Source organism: Lipotes vexillifer, unplaced genomic scaffold (assembly GCF_000442215.2).
Source record: "Lipotes vexillifer unplaced genomic scaffold, Lipotes_vexillifer_v1.1 scaffold1340, whole genome shotgun sequence".
Lineage (NCBI taxonomy): Eukaryota > Metazoa > Chordata > Mammalia > Artiodactyla > Lipotidae > Lipotes > Lipotes vexillifer.
The window spans coordinates 296-26,726 of record NW_006796931.1 but is presented as its reverse complement, the minus strand read 5'-3'; the positions used below and the strand labels follow the sequence as shown (position 1 = coordinate 26,726).

General features: G+C 38.0%; 1 protein-coding gene across 1 annotated transcript in view; it reads right to left on the bottom strand.

Annotated features, from left to right (window-relative positions):
- The window catches only part of LOC103069243 (leucine zipper protein 4-like), a gene marked incomplete at its 5' end in the record, with an annotated part of 143,185 nt that extends 118,288 nt beyond the window's left edge, over window positions 1–24,897 (bottom strand). Inside the window, 5 exons of the mRNA XM_007469037.1 lie at window positions 11,928–11,980; window positions 17,871–17,882; window positions 23,959–24,011; window positions 24,242–24,401; window positions 24,532–24,897. Coding sequence (XP_007469099.1) covers window positions 11,928–11,980; window positions 17,871–17,882; window positions 23,959–24,011; window positions 24,242–24,401; window positions 24,532–24,897 — 644 coding nt within the window. The remainder of the gene's footprint in view (window positions 1–11,927; window positions 11,981–17,870; window positions 17,883–23,958; window positions 24,012–24,241; window positions 24,402–24,531) is intronic.
- Between the last annotated feature and the right edge of the window lie 1,534 nt (window positions 24,898–26,431).

Below are 26,431 nucleotides of genomic sequence, written 5' to 3'. Positions count from 1 at the left end.
ATAGCACAGTGAGAAAGAGTTCACATTCTGGTAAAGGGAAACAGACCAGCACACACATAAGCATAATAAACTAGTGCTGATGCCTTGGAAAAAGTCTGTTTAGAGTAGGTGCCCTAACAACAAGAGGAACAAATTCTATTTCTATGTCAGAAAAAGCTTCCCTGATGGGGTTACACTTAAGCTGAATGTTGAAAGATTATAAGGAAACCATGATGGGTAAGTATCCCCCCAAAGAGAAAGCAACATAGACAGTAGCTTGGAGAGATAAAACAGCACACCACATTATAGGAACTATAAGTATTTTGGTAATTTCTAGAGCAAGTGAGAGTGAAGTGAAGGGTGTGAGTTGGTGAGAGATGAGCTTGAAGAAGTCAGCAGGAGAGAGATTAGCAAGAGGACCCTAAATGCTATACTACCCAATTTGAACTTTTTTAGGTTCACAATAACAGCTACCATTTGTTGACTACTTCCAGTCACAATAATAGCTACTACTGATTGACTACTAACTTTGAGCTGAGTACTTTACACATTTTTTTTAAAACCCTTTGTTATGAAAAATTTCACACATATATGAAATAGCATGAGATAATGAACTTGCATGTACCCATTATCCAGCTTCAACAATTATCAGTTCATGTCAGTCTCTCTGGTTATCTGTTACTGCATAAAAAACTACCCTCCACACCTAGTGCCATAAAATAACACCCATTTGATTATATCCCATGATTTGGGGGGCCAGGAATTTGGGCAGGGCGATTCTGCCCTTTATAGCACTGAGGCCACTCAGTAGTACTCACTGGTGGATTTGCTGATCTGGAGGGTCCAAGACAGCTTCACTCCTATGTTTGGTGGCTTGATGGGAATGGCTGGAAGGCTGAGATGAGCTAGAATGTGGACTGGAGTATGTAAATGTAGCCTCTCTTGTATGGTGATCTCAGGGTAGTCAGACTTCTTGCTGGTTTCTCCCCGAGCAAGAATCTCAAAAGAACTAGGGGACGGCTTCCCTGGTGGCGCAGTGGTTGAGAGTCCGCCTGCCGATGCCGGGGACGCGGGTTCGTGCCCCGGTCCGGGAAGATCCCACATCCCGCGGAGCGGCTGGGCCCGTGAGCCATGGCCGCTGAGCCTGCGCGTCCGGAGCCTGTGCTCCGCAACGGGAGAGGCCACAACAGTGAGAGGCCCGCGTACCGCAAAAAAAAAAAAAGAACTAGGTGAAAGCTACAAGACCTCTTCTGACTTTACCTTAGAAGTCACACAGCATCACTTCTGCCATGTTGGTTATCAGTGAGTTATAAGGTCATAAGCGCTAAGATTCAAGGGAAGTATAATTAGATTCAATCTCTTAAAGGTTGCCTCTGGCAACCACCAATCTGCTTTCTGTTTCTACAGTTTTACCTATTCTGGATAGTTCATATAAAGGAATCATGCGACCTTTTGTGTCTGGCTTCTTTCACTTAGCATAATGTTTTCAAGATTCATCCATCTTGTAGGTGTATCAAGTTATTTATTTCTTGTTATGGCTGAATAATATTCCATTGTATGGGTATACCGTACATTTTGCTTATCCATTCATCAGTTGATGGACATTTGAGTGGTTTTTTTTCCCACTTTTTGGTTATTATGAATAATGCGACTATGAATGTTCCTGTATAATTTTCTGGTAGCCTTTTGTGTCTGGCTTCTTTCACTTAGCATAATGTTTTCAAGATTCAATGAGTGTTTGTTTAGGCTCTCATTTTAAAGTGGGGAGGTATCAAGGACACGTGTAGAAGGGCATGTGGGATGGGAGATATTGTTGCAGCCATATTTTGAAAACACAATCTGCCACTCCAGTCTTGTTTCATTTGTATCCCCACCACACCCTCCCCACTGTCATGGACTATTCAGAACTAAATCCCAGACATCACATTTTCATCTGCAAAAATTTCTGCATATATGGACTAAGTTAATCCTCACCCGGCCCCTATGAGGTTAGACATTTTTATTGCCATTTTATGAATGGAGAAACTGAGACCAAGAGAAGTTTGAATCACTTGTCAAAAATCACAAAACTTGTAGGTGGTTCAAGCAAGACATGCCTATTTCATAATAGGGAGGAATTTAATATAGGGGAGTAATATAACCAGCTTGGCGTACTGAAAAGATCTTCCTAGTTGCAATGTGGAGGTGGATTGGAAAGGGCCACCCACAGCTGAGACAGAGAAACCAGCTAAAAAGCTCTAATTAGCTTAGGTCACTGCTTCTCATATTTTAATGTACATGTGAGTACCTAAAGATCTTGTTAAAATGCAGGTTCTGTTTTGGTAGATTTGGAGTGTAGCCCAAGATTCTGCATTTCTAGCAAGCTGCTGCTTGGCTGCAGACCATATTTTGAGGAGCAAGGGCATCACAGGCTAAGGATGATAAAAGTGTTGAACTAGGGAAGTGATACTGGATCACTTCCAGTAGCAGAGGTAGCAGAGAAAAGAAAATAGAATCTACAGAGATTGTTTATCAACAGGTATACCATCCTCATTTTCCAACTGATTCATAGGGAGGGTTAAGGTAGCTCAAAAATCATATACCTAGTTAGCAACTAAAATTATGACCAGAACCCAAGCCTGCTGACTTCTCATCACATTTATTTGGCCCCAAGGGAAGCCACATAATACAGGTACAAAGCATTAGTGTTCCAAGTAAAATCAAACAATGAAGGTCTTTTACCAATGCATTACACACAAAATGTAGTTCACATTTGCTCCATTTAAAACTTATCTACCTTGTGGGATAGGGAGGGTGGGAGGGAGGGAGACACAAGAGGGAAGAGATATGGGAACATGTGTATATGTATAACTGATTCACGTTGTTATAAAGCAGAAACTAACACATCATTGTAAAGCAATTATACCCCAATAAAGATATTAAAAAAAACAAAAAACAAAAACAAAAAGAAAAAACTTATCTCCCTTAAAATGATGTATTTAACTATATTAACTGAAAATATAGCAGCATTTATGGTGTTTAGTTAAGAGTACTATGATATCCAGGAGTTATGTTACTGGGTCACTGGGCACTTCTATCCTGAATTTGATTGAGGGAAGACTTTATAGAGGCGTGAGATTTAACCTGGATCTCACGGGATGGGAAGGATCCAGACAGGATGAAAAGAATGAAAATAATTTGGTATATATATTCTTTTTTTTTTCCCCTGCGGTACGCGGGCCTCTCACTGCTGTGGCCTCTCCCGTTGCGGAGCACAGGCTCCGGACGCACAGGCTCAGCAGCCATGGCTCACGGGCCCAGCCGCTCCGCGGCATGTGGGATCCTCCTGGATGGGGGCATGAACCCATGTCCCCTGCATCGGCAGGCAGACTCTCAACCACTGCGCCACCAGGGAAGCCCTGGTATATATATTCTTAAAGAGAAGTAGTATGATACAGCAAAACACAAACAAGCAAGCATAAAATCTACACTGGGCTGAAGGTTGGGGCCTAGGCCTAGTTTCACTCAGCTCTGCCACTGGTCACGGGGAAGTTGTTTAAGCCCTTAGTCTCAGATTTCTTTCTCCAAGAAAGAAAAAAATGAGATTTTATGACTTTGTAACATTGAAATTCTGTGACTATTCAAATTCCTCTGGGGATGACCAAGTTTTAAAAGGGGACAAGTGTTTAATGTACCTCAGTTACCTGGCAAAGGGAAGTAATTTTGAGGAACATTAGTTAGAGCTGCAGGGATGGGAGAGTAATGGTTCAGAGGTCTTAAAATTACTCTTTGAAAGCAGCTGCCACAGAAGGCTGGTCTTGACTGCAGCTATCAAGTGTGACTCTGGGAAATGTAAAATTATGCCATCATTCCTCTCCAGGATAGCTGTTTAAATAGCCTGAAGATCATCTGTCCGAATTAAATTGGGAAACTGTGCTGTAAGGATAAAATGTTTTCCAGCTTCAAACGAATGTTCATTTTCTGAAGTATCCAAACACTACAGAACTTCTCTAACCGTAAAGGTGCCTCCCTCCCCCCTATTTCCTTTCTCTTTCTCTGTCTCTCTTTTTCTCTGGGGTTTGCAAGTTAGTGAAAGGCTATTTTTTGACTACAAGTTGAATGCTGCCATCTGCTGGTTGAGAGGGCAACACTCAGCTGGAGCAAGGAAATTTTTCTGCCAGATTTACAACCAAAAAAACACACACAACTACAGGTACCAGATATACAAACCAAAAACAACTTAAACATTTTTATGACTTATTATTTTACCCACGAATGTATTTTTTCTGATATAGGTAAAATGTGATTATTTTAGAAAATTTGTAAAATCTAGAAAAGTGGATGTAGGAAAACACCAATTTCCTGTAGTTCCCAAATTCTAACACATGATAACGCATTTTTGCCAACTTTGTTTAATGCATTTTTTACACTATTCTGATTTTCATTCAAAATGCATTTTTTTCCACGACGCTGACTTTCATTCAACAAATATTTATTAGCACCTTCTATATACCAAGTATTTTGTTAGGCACTGGAGTGAGGAAAAAAAAGAAAGTCCTTGCCCTGTCCCTTGTGCTTACATTTAAAGGTAAGGGTGACAATAAACAAATGACGGTATAATTAAGTGTTAGATAACGATAAATTGTGTGAAGAAAAAGCAAATATGATAAGGAGACAGAGTGATTGCAATGTTATTTTAGGTAGGGTAGTCATGGAAGGTCCCTCTGAGATGATGGAAGAAGTGACTTTTGAACAGAAACCTGAATGATGAGAGGGAGGAAGCCATGCAAATGTCTAGGGGGAAGAGTCTTCTAGGGGGAAAAGTGTTTTAGGCTGATGGAAAGGCAAGTGCAAATGCTCTGAGGGGGAGCATACCTACACTGTTAGAGGCATAACAAGGAAGCGAGTGTGGCTGGAACGGTGTGTGGGAGAAGAAAACTGGAAGGAAGGAAGATAAGAGCATAGCCAGGGATCAAATCACAAAGAGGTGAAATCATGTATAGATAGCTTCGTAGTGTTTTCCCTCATTTAAGCCCATTTAACATAACAGAGCTGCAGTTTGAAGAATGGGCAGAATCCACAGTCAGCAAAGGAGCAAAAGAACATCCCAAAAGAGACAATAATATTGTAGCAAAGACCTGAACGCTAAGGAGGTTAAGAGTATGGGCCCTGCAACTTGAGAGATCTGGGTTCAAATGCAGCTCTGCCACTTCTAGTTCTACCATAATTCCCCCTTCCTCAACCAACAGACTGTAATCAGTTGGTACATCCCAGGCTCCATCTCTCAGAAACCTGAGATCAGATGAAGGTGGCTGCATTAATAGAGCACTGTAGATGCAGCCCAGCAGAGGGTCCTCCAACATCTACTATTATATGCTGGATAGAGCATTAGAGTGGACATGTAGTAGAGGGGAGAGAGAGAGGGTGTTTGACATATGTAGAAAGTAAAAAGCAGAAAGACTGAAACAGATGGAGAGAGGGAGATGGGGGTAGGCTCTATAATTTCACCTGTTCTTCAGTAGGAACTTTAGTTACCACTAAGGAGTGGTATACTGTACAACCTGAAACTTTAGCAGGTATCACAGATTGCTGGGGCCCACACCCACAGTTTCTGATTTAATAGGTCTGGGGTGAGGCATGAAAATTTGCAAGTTCCTCCTTTCTGCAAGTTAATACTATGGTTGGTGCCAAATGGGGCAAAAATGGAAAATTCAGTCAGCCTGTTTCTTTGTTCATGCACTGACAAATAGCGAATGGAGTGTTATTCTCTTAGCATTGATCAAACTGGCTGTTTACGCTCCTGTACTTCAATGTTACTCAAGGTAGGTCTTCCCGGGTGGCGCAGTGGTTGAGAGTCCGCCTGCCGATGCAGGGGACACGGGTTCATGCCCCGGTCCGGGAAGATCCCACATGCCGCGGAGCAGCTGGGCCCGTGAGCCGTGGCCGCTGAGCCTGCGCGTCCGGAGCCTGTGCTCCGCAGCGGGAGAGGCCACAACAGTGAGAGGCCCGCGTACCGGAAAAAAAAAGAAAAAGAAAAAAAGAATCCTCCTGACAATGTTACTCAAGGTAGAGAGGGAGAGAGTTGTGAGTTATACAGCTGCTGTTTAATATAGAAAAGAGACCATTTGGTTCTTAGAAAACATTGCTAGGTTCATTGGCTTATGCTGTTTCTCTTTACCCATTATTATTCATCATTAAGCAAGACACTGAAAACAGTATATATCTAGCCCATATTCTCTGTTGATAAGGGTATGAGAAGACAAGCCTTTTCCTATTCTGTACATATTCTGTACAGCAATTTATCAATATGTATAACATTCTAAATAAGTACTATTTTGTTTAGCAATTCTACTTCTAGAAAATGATCATATGGAACGAATTGGGATATATTGCAAAGATATAGGTACATGGATGCTCATCACAAGTTTCATTTATAAAAATTCAAACTAGAAACAGCCTAAATGTCTAGCAATTGGGAACTGGGCCGACACTGTGGAAAGCTTTACTGTGGAAGAAATCTTAGTGTCAAGAAAAGAAACATGGAGGTAGATATTACAGCTGTTACATGTATTTTGGGTATTTTGTGTTTTCTAAAATTTCTTCAATGAACACGTATTGTTTTTGTGATCAGAAGAGACATTCTTTCTCCAAATCACTTAATACAAATTACATTACAAAGGTTGTACATTGTCATTCTCTATATTCAAAATTAGGAATTTGCAGCAAAACTACAGCAAAGTATACACACTTTAAATCAAACTGATGATTGTTTTGTTTCCCAACATAATGTCATTAGTAAGAGAATCTTTACCATCTGCTAATTTGGTTCAGAAAGCAATGCTATAAGTGAGCCAGATTAGAACCCAACTTCTGTATTTCTATACTGTATTTCAATTTCCTTGCACAACTATTAAATACGAAGACAGACTTTATGAAATTAAGCTAAAACCCACCAACATAATTATAAATACCAAATAATTATAAACCAATTTTTCAGTGTACTATAGCAACAGGCTTAACTGGACACAGATGGAGTTCAAATTACACTTTGATAATCTGCACCAAGATCATTATTACTTTGGACCCAAGCATCAATGAACAGGAAAAAGGTCACATTTTAATTTAAACTTTATTAACTTTAATGCGTTCACAAAAAATGACAGTAGAACAGTTTAAAGTTCTTACAAATGCTTGTCAAAAGTAGAAGCATAAATTCCTAGAAAAATGTATAAGCTCAGGTACGAATTTATCATTTTAAAAATCAAAGAGTAGAATTTAATCTTACTGACTGACTTTTGAGGCACAGAATATTTAGTTATAAAAGATATCAATTACCTTGCTCTACTGTCAAAATAGTCTACTTAGGAGTCATATGTGGGTTCTAGAGCTCAAAGAATAAATCAAACCAAAGCAAGAAATTCTCTAATGTCGAAAAGACATGTAATTCTGAAAAAACAGCTGTTTTCCTAAAATCTCTCACTGTAAATCACCTTCCTTCTTGCTCACCTTTCTGTTCTTTTATGCAAACAAAGCTAAACATTTTTTCTTTTATGTAGACACTTAGTTTTGACAGATTACTCACATCAAAGCTTACCTAAGGAAAAATACATCAACAAAAGCAATAAAAAGTTAAATGTTGAAAAAATATGTATGCTCTTGCATAAAATTCACTACAATATCTGTTAACAGCAAATCTTTAAGAGGAAAAAATTCTTTGGTCTTCAAAACTGACAACTGCTCCTGGTGTTTTGTTCCATTTCAGCATAGAGAATCTCTCATTGAGTGAAAACCTTGTCTGTGAAGGAGAGAAAAGCTGTATGACCTCAGGACGTTAACAATGTTACAAAATACTCATGAAACTTGGTTACTAAAAGTAGACAGGGGATGGTTGGAGAAGACTGTGAGTGACAGAAGGAAGAGTGAATTTGAAGAAACGGCACAGAGCTCTTTTCTGTGATCCCGGAAGCAGGAAGTAGTTTGATCTATGGTATCTCACTGAGGCCACCTCTTGCTTCTTACAGGCTAAGCAGTGGCATCAAAGAGCTTTAATTGAAGAGGTATGGAAGAAAGCATACTATTACCCCACAGAATAAGTGGGTAAGCTTCCACAGAGGAACGAGGGTCAGGTTTACTTCTATGGAGTGGAGATTAAATGCCGCAACTATGCCCAGGAATTTGGTAATCTGCCTTGTGAAGGTACCCCTATGCCCAAGTGATTTCCAAGTGGTGTTATTTAGTCTATAACCAGATAAAATATCTCAAAGATCTCCCAAGACTTAACTTCTAGTTTCATCCTTTTATAGACTGCCACTGAGCCTAAGTTTCTTTCTCCATCTTCAAGAAATATCCTTTTCAATACCACCCCAAAACCTAAATCAGAAACCAGACTGATACTGCTCTGAGGCCCAAGTGGGCTATATCCATTACTCATTTTTCATTTATAGGTCTATTTTTCATTTATAGGTCATATACTTTTATGCAAAACACAATTAATCTGAATGTGTATGGAATAGGATGCTCTGGTTAATTTAACCTGTTGCTAACTGAAGGCTGGCAGATAACTCTTTTGGTTTCAACCCCCACTGTGAAAATCACTAAAAATACATTAGTATATTATTTTGCTTTAGTATGTAGTCTGGTAAACATGGTTGTCTTCTTGGCAAGCAAGAACCATGTTGAGCCTGAAGGCCACCACAGACGTAAACATATAGTACATTGAGCTAAATCCATGTGTAACTTGAAGTTCATTTAAAAAATAAGTAATTGAGGTTGGCTTATTTCGTTGACCTCTGTGTCTTTTACGAAGATGGAATACAGGGAAGAAATTTCTTGTGTATTGGGGGCTCCAAATAGGCTCTGGTTAAACACATTTTTTCCTATACATAAAAGATACCCCTGGATATACCTAAAAGAGACATGAATTCTTTACCATCTCATGAACAACATTATCATGCAACTCTATTATATTTACCTGATGACAGATTTTGCTGAAGTTACATTTCAGGTGTATTTCGTTGGTCCAGTGCTGAGCACTCTTGGTTGTAGCATACTTAGTCTTTAAGAATGAAGCTTTAACCTCACGTCTCATGAGTCTGTCAATTAAGCATAATGTTTCAATTAAAATATATTTGACAGCCATTAATTAGCTGAGTAATGTTAAGCCATTCAATTTAACGTCTCTAGGTGTCATTTTCACCAGCTATAAAATTAAGAAAGTATATCCAAGAATCTTCAAGGTTCCTTTTAATAGTATTAAGATTACAAGTACTGAATCTGGACTATAGCATTCAAGAGGATCACATGTAGGCATTAATCTAGCCTTTTTCATATTGTCACTTCAAAACCACTAGATGAGGTTTTCTGCTGTTTAAATGCCAAAGCAGTTTTACTATTATTTAAGTACGGTCATGCCTATAGGCATTTTGGAACAAAAGTAGCCAGTGCCTCCATATACAGAGAAAATGGATTAGTAGTTACCTTGGGCAGGGGGGCAGAAAGGGAAGGGAGTGAAGGGGGAGTAACTATTAATGGGTACAGAGAGTTTCTTTTGGGGATAATGAAAATGTTCTAAAATTAGATTATGGTGATGGTGCTACAATTCTGTTAATATACTAAAAGCCACTGAATTGTATACTTTGAATGGCTGCTAGTGGGTGTGGTTTCTGCTTTGTATTATTATAACAGCTGTTCATGTAAATAAACTGTACAGAAATTTTTGGTTTTGGTTTTTAATGGATGGCTAAATAATTCAAGGGGAAATGTTTACCACATGTAATGTCTTAGTTTTTTGGGGCTGATATCACAAAATACATAGACTGGTGGTCGGGGGGCGTTATAAACAACAGAAATTTATTCCTCACAGTTCTGGAGGCTAGGAAGTCCAAGATCAGGGTGCCAGCACGGTCAGGTTCTGATGAATGCCCTCTTCCAGATCGCAGACTGCCAGCTTCTAGCTGTCTCCTCACAGGGTGGAGTGGGCAAGGGAGCTCTGTGGGGGTCTCTTTTATAAAAGCACTCATCCCATTGGCTCCACTCTTATGACCTATTCACCTCCTAAAGGCCCTACCTTCTAACACCATCACATATGAATTTTGGAGGGACACAAACATTCAAACCATGGCATGTAGTCACATCCTATCAGAGGTAGAGAACAAAAGCCCAAATGCTATGTGGTTATCTTGATAGTGCCAGCTAAGTTGCTGTGATCAGTGGCCTTAAATAAGTCAAGTATTTTTTCACTGTTGCCTTTTTTTTCTGGTTATAAATACTGCTCCTACTAGGACCCAACTGGACCAAAAATAGTGTTTGATTTGAAAAAAAGAGAGTGCTCTGAGTAATTAAATAAACATTGGTTTCCTAATTAACTTTTAGTCATAATTTCTCTTTCCTTTTCTTTACTTTTTGGATAGCATATCATAGAATGTGTACATGTTTTTTGACTTATTGAACAAAATATATTGCATTCTTAATTTTAAAACCAGGTAAGTGTAACATTCTGGATGTGGTAGGCAGAATTCTAAAAATGGCCCCCAAAGAGTTCTCTCAGGACTGTGAATATGACAGCACATGCATGAATATAATACCTTATCTGGCAAAAGAGATCTTATAATTTATAAAATTACTAATAAATTGACTTTAGGTAGATTATGCTAGATTATCTGGGTTGGCCTAATCTAATCACATAACAAAAACAAAAGAGGGGGCAAAAGAGGAAGTCAGAATAATTCAAAGAGTGAACCAAACATGACATGCTGTTGGTGGTTTGAAGATGGAGGAGGCCCCACGTGAAACGGAATTCAGGCTGCCTCTAGAAGCAGAGGGGCTGCTGGCTGACAGCAGCAAGGAAATAGAAACCTCATTCCCACAACCTCAAGGAAATGAATTTCCCCAACAACTAGAATAAGCTTGGAAGCAGATTCTTTCCCAGAGCCTCCACATAAGAGAGCAAGCCAGGGCCACAACCTTGTTTTCACCTCCGTAAGACCTTAGGTAGAAAACCAGCCAAGCATACCTGGATATCTGAGCTATAGAACTGTGAGATAATAAATGGGTGCTGCTTTAATCTGCTGTTTGTGGTAATTTATTTAAGCAGTAGTAGAAAACTAATACTCTAGGCTTTTAAAGAATTTAACCTCATCTTGTACTTGTAGAGAGACAGTATCGTAGAATAGAAAGCCCACAGGTTTTGTAGCCACACAAACCAAATTTGAACGTATTATTCAAAATTTGAATTATATTATTAGTTGTATGACTTCAAGAAAATCAATGCACTCTATTGAGCTTATTTTATTCATCTGTAATATGGAAATGTTCATACCTACTTCACAGGATTGTTGGGGATTAAATTAAATCACAAATGTAAAAGTGCTTAGCACAGTGCCTAGCACATAACAGGCACTCAGTAAATGCTAGCTATTATTATTAATCTGCTTCTATGTCCACAGCTCTTTCAACCCTTCCACAGATGCCTTTGGTTAGACCCATTTTAAAGGGAGTGTAATGGCATTCTTCCCTTCCCTGTTGTAGTTCTGAAAGGATACAGAAATGCTGCTAATAATCAGTCAGTGGCCAAAGTCCTCCATGATTAAAGGTAAGATCATTTGGAATATTGAAATTTACTTAATATATATTATTATTAAAGAGCAGAAGGATTTTAATCTTAAGATTGAAAATGAGGAATGGCAGCAAATTCTTCCAGGTGACAATTCTTGCACGCCTTAAGTAGAAAGGGCACAACATCAAGACATTTATACTCACCATAGGAAAATGATGCAGGGGAATCTCAAACGTAAAGACAAAATTGAGCCAGAATTTTCTGGTTCTACATTAGGATTGTTTACAGAAATTTTATGGATTGTTCAGAATCAGATTCTAGAGGCCCCTACTAGAAGTTATATTTATTCATTTTTGATTCATTTTTCTCCTAAAACTAATTAAATTTAGTAGTACAGATGTCTGTCTGCAATTACCTTTCACGTCTTCGAAATTTTTCAAAGATGATGTACTCATTTTCCAGTGATATCTAAATGGGAAAGATTGAAACCGATCATGCCAAAGCTTTCCTTACTCAGCATAGGTATTTATTTTCTATACTTTAAATTGACTAACATTTCAGTGACAATAGTCTTTTTGCTTGATCCTCAATCTAACATTCAATTTCAGATTTTTCTCCCCTATTCACAGATGCAAGAATGTCAAAGACAGTGGACCCTTAGAGATCAAGCAGTCCAACCCCCTTACATAACAAATAAGGAAACAGAGATTCAGAAAGATCAAATGACTTCTAGTAGTGACCCAGAAGAAAACTCTCAAGATCTAGATATAGCCTGGATACCCACACTACTTGTCTGCATCAAGGAGAAACATGACTGTAGATAAAATCCACAAGGTGTCCTTATAATCTTTACATAATAAACTTGTGACCTTGAGTGTACTCAAGATAGCTAAGTGAGATGGAGAACTGTATTATCCTAACAACTTAATTTTAGAAAGTCTCACTTCTACCCCAACAGACTTCTCAAGTGAAAGTTAGGATTTTTTTTCAATAATTAACTTAAATCCCTTATTCCTGTAATTACTTTGTGACAACACAGTTTACACCTACGTGTGGTCAACGAGAAAAACCAAAGCATAATCAAAACATTCCATTCAAATGTTAATTGGCCCAGTTCACTCCATAACTAAACTGGTTTCAGTGCATCCAGTTATATATAGCTGGTATTTGGTGGTCCAGCTGTTTTTATATGAAGTCCTAACCACAGTTACAGTTTGGAGCTGGATTTGGTATTAAGAGCCTTACAAATAATACAGCAGCCAAGAAATCTGTAGAGCCAGTAGATTATAAAAGCAGAATAACACATGGAGGTATTCTTAAAAGTTAATGTTTACAGAGCAAATATTTTCTTGTTATTTTCTTGTTAGAAAGTTCGTGTTCATGTTGGAAGCAGATATGTTTACTTGTAAACATGCTACTGAAGGCAGCCTTGAATTCAAGACGCATGTGTGTCTAATGACAATGACTCCATGAGTTAAACAGAGCCTCACATACCCTTACCCCATACTCTACTGGCAACACTAGTTAACAGGGTCCTTGCCAAGAACTTAAGAAAGATAAGAATGCCATTAGAATGGATGTATAATGTGTATGGAAACCAGTAGTAATCATGGCAGATTATCCAAGAGCTTAAACTAGGTGGTAGAGAAGCCAAAGTTGGAGAAGTGAGAATAGGAGCCATGGAAATACAGAAAAAAATGGTACGAATTAGAACTGGAAACTACTGGGAGAGATATTAGCTAATGTGATTATTTCTAAAATAAGTTGGTCAATGCCATTTCCTTCCTTAAAGTCTCTCAGTAGTTCTGCATTGTGCTCTGTATAGAATCCCTACTCTAGCATGGCCCATGCTCCATGATCTGGCTCCTGACTCTAACTCTCCACTCTCACCCCTCAGCAGTTCTGCCCACACACTCTACACCTGAGCTCAACGAGTTTCAAACTAATTTTTAAAGTGAAAGAATCCCTAGTTCCAACAAAATCTTACTTGGTATCCCAATATGTAAAATACTGAAAAGCAAAACTGCCTTCTTTGGCTCCTGAGGCACCTCTTCACAACCCCTAGAACTCTGAAGTAAACAGTTTAAAAGCCACTGCAGTCTGGCCAAACTAAGCTAATTGCAGTTTACAAAATATGCCATGCTTTCTTTCACTCCTATACCTTTACATATGATGTTTCCTCTGACTGGAATGCCTTTTCCACCTTTTCTGCTTTGCTTACTCCTACTCAGCCTCTAGGACTCAACTCAAACACTATCTCCTCTACGATGTTCCTTGACTTCCCTAGCTGGTTTGGGATTCTCTCCCCCATGCTGCCATAGTACCTTGGGCATACCTCTAAGTATTTATACTATGCTCCTCTCTCTCTCTCTCTCTCTCTCTCTCTCTCCCCCTTCCTTTCTTTCTTGCTTACTTTCTTAGTAAAGATTCTTTTTCAAGCATATAGCATATACCTGGCAAATAATGAGCTCAATAACTGCCAAATGAATAAATGAAATACTACAAAGAACTAGAGGAAGAAGGGGACTGAGAAAAGGCCATTGAATTTGACAAGAAAGTAATAAATTTGTTATATTCTTTTTTTTAACATCTTTATTGGGGTATAATTGCTTTACAATGGTGTGTTAGTTTCTGCTTTATAACAAAGTGAATCAGTTATACATATACATATGTTCCCATCTCTCTTCCCTCTTGCGTCTCCCTCCCTCCCACCCTCCCTCTCCCACCCCTCCAGGCAGTCACAAAGCACCGAGCTGGTCTCCCTGTGCTATGCGGCTGCTTCCCACTAGCTATCTACCTTACGTTTGGTAGTGTATATATGTCCATGCCACTCTCTCGCTTTGTCACAGCTCACCATTCCCCCTCCCCTTATCCTCAAGTCCATTCTCTAGTAGGTCTGTGTCTTTATTCCTGTCTTACCCCGAGGTTCTTCAGGACACTTTTTTTTCTTAAAGTCCATATATATGAGTTAGCATACAGTATTTGCCTTTCTCATTCTGACTTACTTCACTCTGCATGACAGACTCTAGGTCTATCCACCTCATTACAAACAGCTCAATTTCATTTCTTTTTATGGCTGAGTAATATTCCATTGTATATATGTGCCACATCTCCTTTAGACATTCATCCGAGGATGGGTACTTAGGTTGTTTCCATCTCCGGGCTATTGTAAATAGAGCTGCAATGAACATTTTGGTACATGACTCTTTCTGAATTCTGGTTTCCTCAGGGTATATACCTAGTAGTGGGATTGCTGGGTCATATGGTAGTTCTATTTGTAGTTTTTTAAGGAACCTCCATACTGTTCTCCATAGTGGCTGAACCAATTCACATTCCCACCAGCAGTGCAAGAGTGTTCCCTTTTCTCCACACCCTCTCCAGCATTTATTGTTTCTAGATTTTTTGATGATGGCCATTCTGACTGGTGTGAGATGATATCTCATTGTAGTTTTGATTTGCATTTCTCTAATGATTAATGATGTTGAGCATTCTTTCATGTGTTTGTTGGCAGTCTGTATATCTTCTTTGGAGAAATGTCTATTTAGGTCTTCTGCCCATTTTTGGATTGGGTTGTTTATTTTTTTGTTATTGAGCTGCATGAGCTGCCTGTAAATTTTAGAGATTAATCCTTTGTCAGTTGATTCATTTGCAAATATTTTCTCCCATTCTGAGGGCTGTCTTTTGGTCTTGTTTATGGTTTCCTTTGCTGTGCAAAAGCTTTGAAGTTTCATTAGGTCCCATTTGTTTATTTTTGTTTTTATCTCCATTACTCTAGGAGATGGGTCAAGAAGGATCTTGCTGTGATTTATGTCATAGAGTGTTCTGCCTATGTTTTCCTCTAAGAGTTTGATAGTTTCTGGCCTTACATTTAGGTCTTTAATCCATTTTGAGCTTATTTTTGTGTATGGTGTTAGGGAGTGATCTAATCTCATACTTTTACATGTACCTGTCCAATTTTCCCAGCACCACTTATTGAAGAGGCTGTCCTTTCTCCACTGTATATTCCTGCCACCTTTATCAAAGATAAGGTGACCATATGTGCATGGGTTTATCTCTGGGCTTTCTATCCTATTCCATTGATCTATCTTTCTGTTTTTGTGCCAGTACCATACTGTCTTGATTACTGTAGCTTTGTAGTATAGTCTGAAGTCAGGCAGCCTGATTCCTCCAGCTCCATTTTTTGTTCTCAAGATTGCTTTGGCTATTCGGGGTCTTTTGTGTTTCCATACAAATTGTGAAATTTTTTGTTCTAGTTCTGTGAAAAATGCCAGTGGTAGTTTGATAGGGATTGCATTGAATCAGTAGATTGCTTTGGGTAGTAGAGTCATTTTCACAATGCTGATTCTTCCAATCCAAGAGCATGGTATATCTCTCCATCTATTGGTATCATCTTTAATTTCTTTCATCAGTGTCTTATAATTTTCTGCATACAGGTCTTTTGTTTCCTTAGGTAGGTTTATTCCTAGATATTTTATTCTTTTTGTTGCAGTGGTAAATGGGAGTGTTTTCTTGATTTCACTTTCAGATATTTCATCATTAGTGTATAGGAATGCCACAGATTTCTGTGCATTAATTTTGTATCCTGCTACTTTACCAAATTCATTGATTAGCTCTAGTAGTTTTCTGGTAGCATCTTCAGGATTCTCTATGTATAGTATCATGTCATCTGCAAACAGTGACAGCTTTACTTCTTCTTTTCTGATTTGGATTCCGTTTATTTCCTTTTCTTCTTTGATTGCTTTGGCTAAAACTTCCAAAACTATGTTAAATAAGAGGGGTGAGAGTGGGCAACCTTGTCTTGTTCCTGATCTTAGTGGAAATGCTTTCAGTTTTTCACAGTTGAGGATGATGTTGACTGTGCCTTTGTCATATATGACCTTTATTATGTTGAGGAAAATTCCCTCTATGCCTACTTTCTGCAGGGTTTTTATCATAAGTGGGTGTTGAATTTTGTCAAAAGCTTTCTCTGCATCTATTGAGATGATCATATGGTTTTTCTCCTTAAATTTGTTAATATGGTTTATCACGTTGATTGATTTGCGTATGTTGAAGAATCCTTGCATTCCTGGAATAAACCCCATGTGATCATGGTGTATGATCCTTTTAATGTGCTGTTGGATTCTCTTTGCTAGTATTTTGTTGAGGATTTTTGCATCTATGTTCATCAGTGATATTGGCCTGTAGTTTTCTTTCTTTGTGACATCCTTGTCTGGTTTTGGTATCAAGGTGATGGTGGCCTCGTAGAATGAATTTGGGAGTGTTCCTCCCTCTGCTATAGTTTGGAAGAGTTTGAGAAGGGTAGGTGTTAGCTCTTCTCTAAATGTTTGATAGAATTTGCCTGTGAAGCCATCTGGTCCTGGGCTTTTGTTTGTTGGAAGATTTTTAATCACAGTTTCAATTTCAGTGCTTGTGATTGGTCTGTTCATATTTTCTATTTCTTCCTGATTCAGTCTTGGCAGGTTGTGCCTTTCTAAGAATTTGTCCATTTCTTCCAGGTTGTCCATTTTATTGGCATAGAGTTGCTTGTAGTAATCTCTCATGATCTTTTGTATTGCTGCAGTGTCAGTTGTTACTTCTTTTTCATTTCTAATTCTATTGATTTGAGTCTTCTCCCTTTATTTTTTTGATGAGTCTGGCTAATGTTTTATCAATTTTATTTATCTTCTCAAAGAACACCAGCTTTTAGTTTTATTGATCTTTGCTATTGTTTCCTTCATTTCTTTTTCATTTATTTCTGATCTGATTTTTATGATTTCTTTCCTTCTGCTAACTCTGGGGTTTTTTTGTTCTTCTTTCTCTAATTGCTTGAGGTGCAAGGTTAGGTTGTTTATTCGAGATGTTTCCTGCTTCTTAAGGTGGGCTTGTATTGCTATAAACTTCCCTCTTAGAACTGCTTTTGCTGCATCCCATAGGTTTTGGGTCGTTGTATCTCCATTGTCATTTGTTTCTAGGTATTTTTTAATTTCCTCTTTGATTTCTTCAGTGATCACTTCGTTATTAAGTAGTGTATTGTTTAGCCTCCATGTGTTTGTATTTTTTACAGATCTTTTCCTATAATTGATATCTAGTCTCATGGCGTTGTGGTCGGAAAAGATACTTGATACAATTTCAATTTTCTTAAATTTACCAAGGCTTGATTTGTGACCCAAGATATGATCTATCCTGGAGAATGTTCCATGAGCACTTGAGAAAAATGTGTATTCTGTTGTTTTTGGATGGAGTGTCCTATAAATATCAATTAAGTCCATCTTGTTTAATGTATCATTTAAAGCTTGTGTTTCCTTATTTATTTTCATTTTGGATGATCTGTCCATTGGTGAAAGTGGGGTGTTAAAGTCCCCTACTATGAATGTGTTACTGTCGATTTCCCCTTTTATGGCTGCTAGTTTTTGCCTTATGTATTGAGGTGCTCCTATGTTGGGTGCATAAATATTTACAATTGTTATATCTTCTTCTTGGATCGATCCCTTAATCATTATGTAGTGTCCTTCTTTGTCTCTTCTGATAGTCCTTATTTTAAAGTCTATTTTGTCTGATATGAGAATTGCTACTCCAGCTTTCTTTTGGTTTCCATTTGCATGGAATATCTTTTTCCATCCCCTTACTTTCAGTCTGTATGTGTCTCTAGGTCTGAAGTGGGTCTCTTGTAGACAGCATATATATGGGTCTTGTTTTTGTATCCATTCAGCCAATCTGTGTCTTTTGGTGGGAGCATTTAGTCCATTTACATTTAAGGTAATTATCGATATGTATGTTCCTATTCCCATTTTCTAAATTGTTTTGGGTTCGTTATTATAGGACTTTTCCTTCTCTTGTGTTTTTGTCTAGAGAAGTTCCTTTAGCATTTGTTGTAAAGCTGGTTTGGTGGTGCTGAACTCTCTCAGCTTTTGCTTGTCTGTAAAGGTTTTAATTTCTCCATCAAATCTGAATGAGATCCTTGCTGGGTAGAGTAATCTTGGTTGCAGGTTTTTCTCCTTCATCACTTTCAGTATGTCCTGCCACTCCCTTCTGGCTTGTAGAGTTTCTGCTGAGAGATCAGCTGTTAACCTTATGGGGATTCCCTTGTGTGTTATTTGTTGTTTTTCCTTTGCTGCTTTTAATATGCTTTCTCTGTATTTAATTTTTGACAGTTTGATTAATATGTGTCTTGGTGTATTTCTCCTTGGATTTATCCTGTATGGGACTCTCTGTGCTTCTGGGACTTGATTAACTCTTTCCTTTCCCATATTAGGGAAGTTTTCGACTCTAATCTCTTCAAATATTTTCTCAGTCCCTTTCTTTTTCTCTTCTTCTTCTGGAACACCCATAATTCGGATGTTGGTGCGTTTGATATTGTCCCAGAGGTCTCTGAGACTGTCCTCAATTCTTTTCATTCTTTTTTCTTTATTCTGCTCTGCAGTAGTTATTTCCACTATTTTATCTTCCAGGTCACTTATCTGTTCTTCTGCTTCAATTATTCTGCTATTGATCCCATTCTAGAGTATTTTTCATTTCATTTATTGTGCTGTTCATCGTTGTTTGTTTCATCTTTAGTTCTTCTAGGTCCTTGTTAAATGTTTCTTGCATTTTGTCTATTCTATTTCCAAGATTTTGGATCATCTTTACTATCATTATTCTGAATTCTTTTTCAGGTAGACTGCCTATTTCCTCTTCATTTGTTAGGTCTGGTGGGTTTTTATCTTGCTCCTTCATCTGCGGTGTGTTTTTCTGTCTTCTCATTTTGCTTATCTTCCTGTGTTTGGGGTCTCCTTTTTGCAGGCTGCAGGTTCGTAGTTCCCGTTGTTTTTGATGTCTGTCCCCAGTGGGTAAGGTTGGTTCAGTGGGTTGTGTAGGCTTCCTTGTGGAGGGGACTAGTGCCTCTGTTCTGGTGGATGAAGCTGGATCTTGTCTCTGTGGTGGGCAGGTCCATGTCTGGTGGTGTGTTTTGGGGTGTCTGTGGACTTATTACGATTTTAGACAGCCTCTCTGCTAATGCGTGGGGTTGTGTTCCTGTTTTGCTAGTTGTTTGGCATAGGATGTCCAGCATTGCAGCTTGCTGGTCATTGAGTGAAGCTGGATGCTGGTGTTGAGATGGAGATCTCTGGGAGATTTTCACCATTTAATATTATGTGGAGCTTGGAGGTCTCTTGTAGACCAGTGTCCTGAAGTTGGCTCTCCCACCTCAGAGGCACAGCACTGACTCCTAGCTGCAGCACCAAGAGCCTTTCCTCCACACGGCTCAGAATAAAAGGGCAAAAAAGTAGAGAGAAAGAATTTGTAGAAGTAGGACGAAGGAAAGAAAGAAAGAAAGAAGGAAAGAAAGAATGGAAGGAAGGAAGGAAGAAAGAAAGAAGAAAAGAAGGAAAGAAAGAAAGAAAGGAAGGAGGGAGGGAGGGAGGGAGGGATGGTGGGAGGGAGGAAGGAAGGAAGGAAGGAGGGAAGGAAGGAAAAAAGAAAGAAGGAAGATAAAGTAAAATGAAACAGAGTAAAATATAATAAAGTTATTAAATTAAAAAATAATTATTAAGAAAACAAAAAATTTTTTAAAAAAAGCAAAAAAAAAAACGGACGGATAGAACCTTAGGACAAATGGTAGAAGCAAAGCTATACAGACAAAATCTCACACAGAAGCATACACATACACACTCACGAAAAGAGGAAAAAGGGGAAAAAAATCTTGCTCTCAAAGTCCACCTCCTCAATTTGGGTTGATTCGTTGTCTATTCATGTATTCCACAGATGCAGGGTACATCAAGTTGATTGTGGAGCTTTAATTCGCTGCTTCTCAGGCTGCTGGGAAAGATTTCCCTTTCTCTTCTTTGTTCTCACAGCTCCCAGGGGCTCAGCTTTGGATTTGGCCCCGCCTCTGCGTGTAGGTCGCCAGAGGGCATCTGTTTTTCCGCTCAGACAGGACGGGGTTAAAGGAGCAGCTGCTTCGGGGGCTCTGGCTCACTCAGGCTGGGGGGAGGGAGGGGTATGGAGTGCGGGTCGAGCCTGCAGCGGCAGGCTCAAAGGAACTTGCCCAAGGTTCCTCAGCTACCATGTTTCATCAAATCTAAGATACCATGATTGTAACATGTACTGTTATTTTATGTACCACTAAAAAGATTTTAAGTTTTCAGTTTAACTATACCATTAAATGCAAGGCATTTCCTGATTTCAGAGATATTGAAAACTGAAAAAAAAGCATGTCTTAGAATTGATTAAATATGAAATTAAGTGGTAGAAACATGATTCTATCCAAGTGTGAATCCAAAGCCCCTGTCATTAACTACTAGACCATAATACTTAGATTTCTTTAACCATCTCATAGATATCTTTCATTCTAATCTCATTTACAGGGCAACAAAACTAAGATTTACAGCAGTGGAGGTGACTTGCTCATGGTTATACACACAGCTAGTAAGTGGATTAGCCAGGCAGGGAAGCCAACTCTCTGAAACCCAGACTAGACCTCTTTACAGTATATCACATTACTATTTAAGCTAGCCTGTCTTTTCCTGCAGGTAGAAGTATTGGAAGAAATACCAGAGTGTCATGTGTAGGGATAAATATTAGGTGTTTCATGTAGGAGCTACATCTACTCAATTTCATCTAAACACTTATGTCAAACACACATGTTCTGTATTAAAGATGGAAGTTTCCAGCAAAATGGACTTAATTGGCTTGCTCAATATACTATTTACTTCATTTCTTGTAATTGCTGTTCATAGATCTTCAGTAAATAAATAGTAAAATAAAGACAATGTCCTGAGGATTCAACGGTTGTAAAAGATTGTTTAAAATATTAAGTACGTGCTACAAATAAGTTTTATTTGTATCATTCTTTCTCACTTTTGTCTAGTGCCCACTTAGAAGCTAAATAATATAAGGTAGGATGGGGGGTAATGGAGGAGGAGCAGGAAACTTTTTTGTGCAAGCAATTATCCAAAAGGCTGGAAACACTTGACTCATGAAGACATGTATGACATATGTGGCTTCTTCCTACATTTGATGTTGGTAAACAGGTTTTGAAATATATTAATCATCAATATAAGTAGATGCCAACAAAGACGCAGGAAGAAAGCCTATTCAAATGAAAATCTGTAAAATCACAGTTTCTCTGCTATAAATTTGAAAATGCTGATACTTACACTTTGACTCATGTTCATTGCATCATTTCTTTGCTGCATCTGTTTCTGCAAGTATTCACTCCTCTTTTTCTTGGCAAAAGTCCTGATATGAATCATAAATGGTGATACTTTAAAAAACAATCATTTATTTTGAAAGATCCAAAGATCTGATTTGTTGATTATAATCAGATTTGAATTTACTTCAAGAATTACTTGGAATGATGTAGTGGTAATGAGATACATCAGTTATCACTCTATAATTGGAGTTTAAACGGCAAGCCCTCCAAAACTAAGCACCTCATTTCCTCTGAAGCTATTTTCTGTGTTTAGAAAAGCTTTCATCAGGTAGACAGCCCAGCTAATGCAAAGATATACAGATTTTGCCACTCATTTCTTGTAAGCTACTTAGCGGAGGTTACAAAGAAGTTTTTATTTTGTTAAGCTTTACTATTTACATATTACTCTAGCCAAGGAAGATATCTGACTGTGGATATAATTACCAAATCAGGAAAAAGGAGCAAAAGCTGAAATTGTTATCAGGTATCTTGGGGGCGTTAAAAATACAAATTCACACCTTGTTTCCAATAATAAATCCTCTTTAAAATTTTAAAGAATCATACTGGTTTTTCAAAATTGAAAAAAGTCATTGTAAGTCCCCATAAATAAATAATATTCTGAATATGCTACCATATTTTATTCCAGATGCTTGCCTAGTTACCTGTCTTTTGTTCAGACCACATTGGGCTTCTACATTGGTGACCTTTTTTTTTTTTTTTTTTAAGGTAGAAATACCTTAAAAATTAAGGCAGAAGTTTAGCATTTCTGGTTTGTCTTTGTCTTCTGGTGAAGCTAGCCTGAGTGGTGCATAAGCCAACTGCAGGTCTTAAGGATATTATTAAGCCTAACTGGTCAACATATATAACATATATATATATATATATATATATATATATATATATATTAAAATGGAAAGTTATGGAGTAGAAGAATTAATCTCCAAGGGATCAATTATCAAAGTATATTAATTTTCTGTACTTTATGTGTTCTTTAGTAAGAGTTCTACATTTGATAACTTTAACCAAGCAAGAATTACTTACTTGCGCTAAGGATACAAAAAAAGTTATAATAATAGAAGATAAAGGAGAAAAAGCTGAACAGAATTGTTCATTATATTTTAAAATGCACTTGTAAAATGACAGAATATGTCATTGGAAAACAGTAAGTGGAATTTCAGTGCCTTAGTGGAAGTGTTATACCACTTGACAAACAAAAATGGACGTGTAAAATGAAACAAAACAAGAAAATCCCTGATAAATGTAGAAATAATTGCTTATCATCAGTGTTAAACATATGTTAATTTTTTAATAGGAAACTGTTTGTATACTGCAGGGTGGGGCCTTTAGCATTAAAATGGTGCCTACATCAGACATTGTCTATATACACAATAACACACATATACATTTTGGAAATAATTTTTTTAGCTGAAAACTGCAACTCTATGCAGTTAATATGAGCTAAAGTATTTGACTAGACATTTATAGGCAATGCAAAATGAAGGCAATCACTGAGAAATTTAAATTAAAAATAATGTTTTTACTCAATTACCTAGCCAATTACAATAAAAATGTCTTGAGGTTTTTAAAACTCAAACAATCTGCAATACTATTAAATTTCTCTGGTTCTTTTGTTAGGGCGGACAGACCTAGCCTAACAGTTTTATAAGGCAATAATGAATATATACAATATTCAAAATATATTTAGGTTAGGGTTGCAACTATGCATAAGCTAGACCTCTCCTATGTTCTGATTTGTGGAAAGCAGAAAAGTTCAGCTGCCCGAAGATACACCTATTATTTGTCTGCTGAGGGCTCCCTGAAGACTCTTTAGAAAGGAGGTAGAGGAGGGAAACAGAGGAATTCATTATCAGAGATTATATATTATCAATTTAGTATAGTTCATTGTTAGATTAGCTAGCCTAGCAGGTTGGAAGGTTCAAAGAGAATGGGACACTGAGTCAATATATTTTGATTGTGGGAAAGGCTCCGTAGGAAAGATTGAGTACATTGGAGCTCTTCCAGGGAAGCTGACCTAGATGGAACAACTTAATTAGGGTAATTAGGAAACTGGATGATAGCTAGAGGGCATCAGTAAGCTGAAAGAATATTGATGCCATGAATACATCACCTCTATTCTATTAATATCTTTGTCCCGGTTCAATTCTGTTTCAACAAATACATATTTAGCCATTAAAATATAGATATATAAAGCATGCCTTTACATTTCCATATCACTCAACACATTAATAGTTAAGTACTCATTATGTTTCTACCTGTTAAATTCACACTCAATTTCTACTGATGAGTATCTTTTATATCTCCCTGATTGGTCATGAGATCTCTCCGATTGACCATGAAATCTCCCTGTTTGGCCATAGGATTTCCCTGATAAGACGTTAGATATCTTTGAATGGCCATGAGATCTCTCGGAGTGACTGTGGAATCTCTCAGAGCGGTCATGCGATCTCTCCAACTGGTCATGAGATCTTTCTGTATAGCTACGAGATCTCTTTAATTGGCCATGATATCTCTTTGATTGACCATGAAATCTCTCTGATCGGCCATGAGCTCTTTCTGATTGATGATGAGATCTCTCTGCTTGGCCACGAGATCTTTCTGATTGACGATGAGATCTCTCTGCTTGGCCACGAGATCTTTCTGATTGATGATGAGATCTCTCTGCTTGGCCATGAGATCTTTCTGATTGATGATGAGATCTCTCTGCTTGGCCACGAGATCTTTCTGATTGATGATGAGATCTCTCTGCTTGGCCATGAGATCTTTCTGATTGACGATGAGATCTCTCTGATTGGCCATGAGATCTTTCTGATTGACGATGAGATCTCTCTGATTGGCCATGAGATCTCTCTGCTTGGCCATGAGATCTCTCTGATTGGCCATGAGATCTCTCTGATTGACCATGAGATCTTTCTGATTGACGATGAGATCTCTCTGCTTGGCCACGAGATCTTTCTGATTGACGATGAGATCTCTCTGATTGACCATGAGATCTTTCTGATTGACGATGAGATCTCTCTTTTTGGCCACGAGATCTTTCTGATTGACGATGAGATCTCTCTGCTTGGCCATGAGATCTCTTTGAGTGGCCTTGAGATCTCTCTGAATAGTGTTGATTTTCTTCTGATTGGCCTTGAGATCCTTCCGATTGATGTTGGTTCCTCTCTGATTGGCCTTGATTCATCACTGCTTGGGCTTTAGAATTTTCATTGCACTTCTCCTGCAAAGAACCGCAATTTTGAAAAACAAATGAAATATATACCCTATCGATTTCATTAACTCATAATGATATTTTGTTAAGACCATTTCTATGGGCAACTCTTTTTTTAGAATTCCACTGCCCCTACTTTTTTTTTTCTTTTTTGCGGTATGCGGACCTCTCACTGTGGTGGTCTCTCCCGTTGCGGAGCACAGGCTCCAGATGCGCAGGCTCAGCAGCCATGGCTCACGGGCCCAGCTGCTCCGCGGCATGTGGGATCTTCCCGGACCAGGGCACGAACCAGTGTCCCCTGCATCGGCAGGCAGACTCTTAACCACTGCGCCACCAGGGAAGTCCCACTGCCCCTACTTTTAAAGACTAAACAGTTTTCAGAACTAATATGTAGAAAGCTCTGATCTCTCCTGGCATTGGCACAAAGAATATTATGCATATAAAACTTTAATAAAATGCTTTAAATATGGAAAATTAACTGTTTTGTGAATTTGAATATATTCCAAGGTCATACGCTACCTACCATTTTCTGGATCTGTGTTTTACCTAAAGAAACAACCAATTCTGTGACTTTATAGTTGAGAGACAGAATACTTAATATTTTGTAGCACAAATCCTTAGAACCACAAGAAAGTGTTCAAAATCATACTATTTATTCTTCACCTGTTCAGGATCAGGTGAAAAAGAAACTATCAACTAACACAATATTGTAAATCAACTATACTTCAATTTAAAAAAACTTACAATAAATTATCTATCTCTTCTATATAAATTAATACTTAATTCTAGAGGGAAAGACAAATAAGTGAGGGGATAGGTAGCTATAAAGAAAGCAGAAGGTAGGCTTAATACTGTTAAAGTAAACTGGCCTGACAACAACTCAGTCTTTCTACCTTTTCACTTTTTAAATTAAAAGGGCAGTGGAGTGAATCAGTCAAATGGAAGTAATGAAACCCTTGACAAATCTCTATGATGCTACATAATTGTAAGTGGACAAAGTCATATGGACCATGCTAAGAAATCAAGCTTTCCACTAGCAAATAGTGCCTGGCAAACAAAATATGCCCTAGCTCTGACATTGTGACTTTGTAGTATAACACTACCAGAAGCTGAATGCAACTATTAAAAGGCAGGGGAGGTATTGGCATAAAGAATATTATTCACATAAAACTTTAGTAAAATAAAAAATATGACAAATCTGCTGCTTTGCTAAAGCATAAAGCCATAGTCACACTCCAGATTTTCTACTGTAAAACATAAATAAGGAGATTGGGTGGAATGCACATGTACATTTTCTTTTCTAAGTGACTAGTATTGGGAACACAGTGGGTCAACAGGAAGGATTGAGACCTATCTCTTAAAGACCCATATGCATCCAAGTACCTTTCCAAAGGAACTTGTGGTCTTTTTACAAATGTTTATATAAAAAATAATTTCGTCAAATTGGATACCACAGATTTCTACCTTTAGAAAACAACAGAAATTATCAAAAACAGAAACTTCGCTTATAAACAACAGAAACTATCAAAAAGAGTTGTACTGA